The sequence below is a fragment of the Aethalodelphis obliquidens genome, unplaced genomic scaffold, assembly GCF_003676395.1.
Source record: "Aethalodelphis obliquidens isolate GAN/ISIS:26980383/991018 unplaced genomic scaffold, ASM367639v1 scaffold85, whole genome shotgun sequence".
Lineage (NCBI taxonomy): Eukaryota > Metazoa > Chordata > Mammalia > Artiodactyla > Delphinidae > Aethalodelphis > Aethalodelphis obliquidens.
This window is the reverse complement of record NW_020838029.1, coordinates 6851927-6857999: the sequence shown is the minus strand read 5'-3', so window position 1 is coordinate 6857999 and position 6073 is coordinate 6851927. Positions and strand designations below refer to the sequence as shown.

The following is a 6073-nucleotide window of genomic DNA, read 5'->3' as shown; positions in this document are numbered from 1 at the left end:
GCATAAGAAAGCACCTATTAAACCCTGAAAGGTCGGCTCTAATCTTTATTAGAAACTATGTATGCATAAGAAAGCACCAATTAAACCCTGAAAGGTCGGCTCAAGGTCTTTATGGTCTAGCACTGAGGTTCTTAACCTCTTCTGCTTCACAGTCCCTTTAAAATGCTGATGGAAGCTATGGCCCTTCTTCCCAGAAAACTGCACGTAAAGATATACAAAATGTTAGATACTTTGCCGGGAGATTCTTAGACCCCCTCTTGAAGTTCACTCACATATCTCCTAAAGGTCCATGAACTCCAGGTTAAGAACCCTTGCTGTATCGAAAGAGGCACCTACTGAGTGTCAGATGCTTTTCAGACATTGTCTCCTCTAATCCGCAAAAAACTTCTATGAGTTAGGGATTATTATTGTCTCCATTTTGTGGATGAGGAAGCTGATTTTCAAAGAGTGGAAGTTTGCTTGCCCTATATTATATGGCTACTGTGTAACAGAGCTGAGACTAGGATTTTTTCTTGTCTCTGTCTCTCACTCTCTCTCTTTAAAGTAGTGTATCATCTCATTGCTGTTCTTTTTTTTCCTGCCTTTTTCAATTGCAGTATATTCGATGTACAATATTATATCAGTTACAGGTGTACAACATAGTGATTGACAATTTTTAAAGTTTACACTCCATTTATAATTATTATAAAATATTGGCTATATTCCCCGTGTTGTACAATATATCCTTGTAGCTCATTTTATACATAATAGTTTGTACCTTAGTCCCCTACCCCTATATTGCCCCTCCCCCTTCCCTCTCCCCACTGGTAACCCCTAGTTTGTTCTCTGTATCTGTGAATCTATTTCGTTTTTGTTATATTCACTACTTTGTTGTATTTTTTATCTTTTTTTTTTTTTTTTTGGCCGCGCGGCTCGCACGATCTTAGTTCCCCAGTTCCCCCACCAGGGATGGAACCCGTGCCTCCTGCAGTGGAAGGGCGGAGCTCTAACCACTGGACCACCAGGGAATTCCCTGTTGTATTTTTTTAGATTTCACATATAAGTGATATCATACTTTTCTTGACTCTTGATATTCTTTCTATGATGGTATTGCCTTTTAGAGAAAATATAGAGTGCTGTAATAAAAGTAACAAATAACAATAAATAAAAAATAATAAAACTAGCACATAACAAATAAAAGTAACAATAACACAATGCTATTGAATCACAATGGAAAGACAAATTAATTCTGATTGGGGAGAGGAAGACATATTGGAGGAGGTAACATTTGCGCTAACCCTGAGGAATTTAAACCCACGGAAAATTAGGGTGGGTTAGAACATAAGCATAGTGCCTGGCATATATTAAAGGCTCAGTAAATGTTTACTAAATAAACTATTTATGTAAATAGTGTCTCCAATCAGCTCTGCATTTGGGGGAAGATACATCTGGCAACAGAATGAAGAGTGGTTTAGAGAGCAGGGGGCCTTTAGAAAGGGAGGCCAGTTAGTGGGTTCTAGTACTAATTGTGACTAGAGGGAATGAAAGGCTGATTTAGCACCATGGCCGTGGTCATGGAAAGGAGGACACGACTGGGAGAAACACAACAGAAGTAGAGCTGATAGGATTCTCAGGGTGAGAGAGACGGAGGAATCAAAGATGACTTTGAGGTTTGAAGTCTGGGTGACTGAGAGAGTGATGATACCATTAACTGAGATACGGAACACAGGAAGAGAAGCAGATTCAGGGGAAGATGAGGAGTTTGAAGCCAGTATTGTTGTTCCTTCATTTCCAGAATCTACTTCTAAGTCAGACCTCCTCACCAGTCACAATGGGGACCCAGCTCTCGCAACAGCTAAGGGTGGCTATTCTGGTTTGGATAAGGTCAGGGGAAAGATAGCTATAGATGTGCCCACGGGAGCCAAGACTGCAATTTCCATCCAGCCAAGACAGTAGAGCTTTGATAGCGGTTTCAGGGTGACTGAGCCAAGGAAGGAGCATAGCATAGGATGGAGGGAGGTTCAGACACTCCACTATATGGGATAAAATAATTTAGATGAGAAGGTGGCCGGGAATGGTGGTGGTGATGAGCAGATCCTTCCCGGGATCTAGGTAGTCTGAGGCTTCTTGGGTCTGTGACAATTTTGGATACCCAGCTTTAGTCTCTACTTAACACCACATTACAGTGGTGGTGTTACTTCTACAGATTAGATTAACACCTAATCTCCCAGAGGATTTAGCCTGTGTCATAGCACACATTCACCACACCCTCCGTAAAGCCCTGGCTTCTAAGGTTCTTTCCACCGGAAGTTATGACAGAAGGAAATGTGTGGGTGGGGAGGGGTAGTGGGTAAGGGGCCCAGGTTCCTGACACAGTCTACACCCAGGGAACGAGGAGTAAGCGCCATGTTGAAGCCACCATTGCCACTCAGATCCCTCTTATTCCTGCAACTGCCTCTGCTGGGGGTGGGGCTGAACCCAAAGGTCCTCACGCCCAATGGGAATGAAGACATCACAGCTGGTGGGAAACCTGGGACTGGAGGAGGTTGGTGAGAAGGGAAGCTGTGGGAAGGGGTCCTACTGAATTCTGGAACCTGCCACTGGACATTAGGATGCGGGCAGAGTTTTAAGAGTACCATGGGGAGGGCAAGGGGAAGGGTTCCCTGCCTCACGCTGCTTCTTCTGACCATCGTGTCTTCTCTTACCCTCCCCCACTTCATTTTCTCCCCAACCTAGATTTCTTCCTGACCTCTACACCCGCTGGGACCCTCAGTGTTTCCACTCTGCCCCTCCCAAAGGTTCAGTGTTTTGTGTTCAATGTCGAGTACATGAATTGCACCTGGAACAGCAGCTCTGAGCCCCAGCGCACCAACCTGACTCTGCATTATAGGTATGAGAAGGGGAGAGGGAATCGCACGGGGGAGGAAGAGGAGGTGGGCTAGATGTGAGAGACTGCGTGGGGACCAAGAGTATCCCAGGCTCCCCACTGTTTTCTCGTGGGGTGAGTCTTAAGTCAGTTCAGAGGAGCTGAGGCTGGGCTGTGGAAATCCGGAGTACCCAAGTTTACCTCACTGTTCTTCTTCCTTGAAATCCTTCTCTAGGTACAAGAACTTTAATGATGATGATAAACTCCAAGAGTGTGGCCACTATCTATTCTCTGAAGGGATCACTTCTGGCTGTTGGTTTGGAAAAAAGGAGATCCATCTCTACCAAACATTTGTTGTCCAGCTCCAGGACCCATGGGAACACAGGAGGCAGCCCGAACAGTTGCTAAAACTGCAGGATCTGGGTAATTTGGATAGGAGGGTCAAAGGATATTGTGGGGTATTGAGGAAAGGGGTATATAAACTAGTGTTCTTTCACCATAAGGGTACTTGGGCAGAAAAGAGGCGAGGAATAGAATGGGGAAGGGAGGAGGGCTCAGGCGCACTACCTTCAGGATCCTGACTTGTCTAGGCCAGGGGAATGACCACACACGCACACATATCTCCAGTGATCCCCTGGGCTCCGGAGAATCTGACACTTCGCAACCTGAGTGAATTCCAGCTAGAACTGAGCTGGAGCAACAGACACTTGGACCATTGTTTGGAGCACCTGGTGCAGTACCGGAGTGACCGGGACCATAGCTGGACTGTGAGTGAGTGGGGATAGCAGCTCAGGCTGAGCAAGTGGGGATGAAGGATTCAATTAGCCAATAGGAAGGTCTGATCCCCAGCTCCTGTTCTGTGCCTCCCAGTTCCCCTGCCCACCTTCCACCCTCCTCTGACTCCTTTCCCTCTCATCACCAGTGAGTTTTCCTCAAGGTTTCCCTACCCATGCTCTTCCCAAAGCCAGAAAGGCAAGTAAACAAAGGCAAGCCTTTAAGGAGGCATTAAATTCTAGGCAGTGAAGGGAGCAGTGTGGCTTGAGTAGTCAAGAGAGGAGGGAGAAACTGGGAAGAACCAGAAGATGACCTGGGGTGGGGGTGGGGGGCAGCAGTTTCCATTCTCCCTTCTTTTATAGACACCCATCTTTCCCTCACCCTCTTTCACCTCAAGGAACAAGCCGTGGATCACAGACATAGCTTCTCTCTGCCTAGCGTGGATGCACAGAAATTCTACACGTTCCGTGTTCGAAGCCGCTATAACCCACTCTGTGGAAGCGCTCAGCAATGGAGTGACTGGAGCTGCCCCGTTCACTGGGGCAGCAATACTTCAAAGGGTAAAATGGGCCTAATGCATCACCCCAACCCATGAGCCCAGGAACCTTTCTAGCACCACTGTCTTTTGCCCTACCTCCCTACCCCTAAGCCCCCAAACTTGGTGGCTCATCTCCCCTCACTGTTCAACTCCAACCCCCAGGAAGCAGGATTTTTCTGTGTAGGGTTGGATCAGTGTGTTGTTACAGTAGGGGGGTGGATTGGGAAGGAGGCTGAGGGGGTCCTCAAAGGGGATACAGAATGTATAAAATTTCCCCGCAGCATTCCCAGAAAGCCTGCATGGTAAAGATGGCTTTGGAATCAGGCAAATCTAGGGTTTAAACCTGCCTCTGCCACTTCCTACCTCTTTGACCTTGGGCACATCACTCACCTCTTTGATTCTGTTTCCTCATCTGTAAAATGGAGATAATAATTGCTCCCCGCCCCGCTCAGGAGTTATGAGGATTAAGTATACAGATAGCGTCTGGCACAGTGTCTGGCACCAAGTTGGGGCTCTAAATGTTGGCACGTAGTAGGGGCGCTACAAATGTTCAGTCTCTTTTCCTTTCCTCTTTTCCATAGAGAATTCTGAGAATCCTGAGACTCTTTCGTTGTTTGCATGGAAAGCTGTGCTGATCCCCCTTGTCTCCATGGCATCTATCGTGATCCTCATCTGTTTGTACTGCTGGCTGGAACGGTGAGAATTCGGAATCCCAGAAAAATGAGGTGGGGGCTGGGAATAGGGGAAGAGGGTTGTTACCGGGTCTCCAGGAGTAGAGGGCGGGACAGTAAGGAATGAGGGATCACCCAAGTGGGCATGGTGATGGAAGGAAGATGCAGGCGCAGACAACACAGAATCGCTTCATTCCATGTGGGAGAACTGCGAGAAGGGTAATAAAAGAGCGTAACCGATGTGTTCCTGCTCCCTCTTTCTCCCCACTCAGGACGATGCCCCGAATTCCTACCCTCAAGAACCTAGAGGATCTGGTTACTGAATACCACGGGAACTTTTCGGTGAGAACATTGTCATAGGCAGACTGCAGTCTGTCAATGGCCAACTGCCTGCCAGCTAGACAGACAGAGCATGGGGGGCAGAGGGGAGGGGAGGGAGGCCTGCACTAACAGGATGTGGCCGACCAGTTGGGGGATAGGCTAGACGCAGAGAGACACCCAGAAGAACTGATCCTAGATTGGTTGAGGCAGATGGAAACAGTGGTATTGAGGGCCCAGGAGTGTGTGTGTCCCTTCTGTAATCACAGTGGTTGCAGATCTTGGGAGAGTTCCCCTGGCACAGAGCCTGGGTCTTCTACTTCCTGCTCCTAATTGAGCCCTGACCTGGAGATATCTGTCTTTAGGCCTGGAGTGGTGTGTCTAAGGGACTGGCAGAAAGTCTGCAGCCAGACTACAGTGAACGGCTTTGCCACGTCAGTGAGATCCCCCCAAAAGGAGGGGAAGGGCCTGGGGGCTCCCCCTGCAGCCAGCATAGCCCCTACTGGGCTCCTCCATGTTACACCCTGAAACCTGAGCCCTGACACCCTGACAGAACCCCAGGGCCCTGTAGCCCTAAATTTTACTAACTTGCCCTTGTCCAACCAACCTGGGTCCAGGGCTCACCTCGCCCCCCTGTGGCAGATTTTGAATTTTGTGCCCCCTATAACTGCCTTCTCATTTAATATCTCCTACTTGAGAATTGCCCCTTTGCCCTGTCCATGTTTCTCATCTCCCCCAGCCCAGCCCTTCCTCCTCACAGCATTGCTTCTGCTGTCCCTCCCTCCCTCCCCCTTTCCATCTACCCTTCAACTGTTCCAGAAACGAATGAGAAATAAAAGTTCTGTTGATAATCATCAAGGAAGTCTGCTGTTGAGGGGGGAAGCAATGGAAACGTGGGGTGCAATGCGGGTGGGAGGCATGGTGCCG

General features: G+C 48.2%; 1 protein-coding gene across 2 annotated transcripts; it reads left to right on the top strand.

Moving 5' to 3' along the window:
* Positions 1 to 2350: 2350 nt before the first annotated feature.
* Positions 2351 to 6000, top strand: IL2RG (interleukin 2 receptor subunit gamma). 2 transcript variants are annotated; one of them, XM_027093608.1, is made up of 8 exons: positions 2351 to 2524; positions 2716 to 2869; positions 3081 to 3268; positions 3473 to 3612; positions 4017 to 4179; positions 4739 to 4853; positions 5101 to 5170; positions 5512 to 6000. In XM_027093608.1, the coding sequence occupies exons 1-8, from the start codon at positions 2386 to 2388 to the stop codon at positions 5686 to 5688; spliced, it is 1146 nt and encodes a 381-aa protein (XP_026949409.1). In that variant the 5' UTR covers positions 2351 to 2385; the 3' UTR covers positions 5689 to 6000. The 2 variants fall into 2 exon arrangements, with proteins under 2 accessions (XP_026949409.1, XP_026949410.1); XM_027093609.1 differs by having other exon boundaries at positions 2477 to 2528.
* Positions 6001 to 6073: the final 73 nt, after the last annotated feature.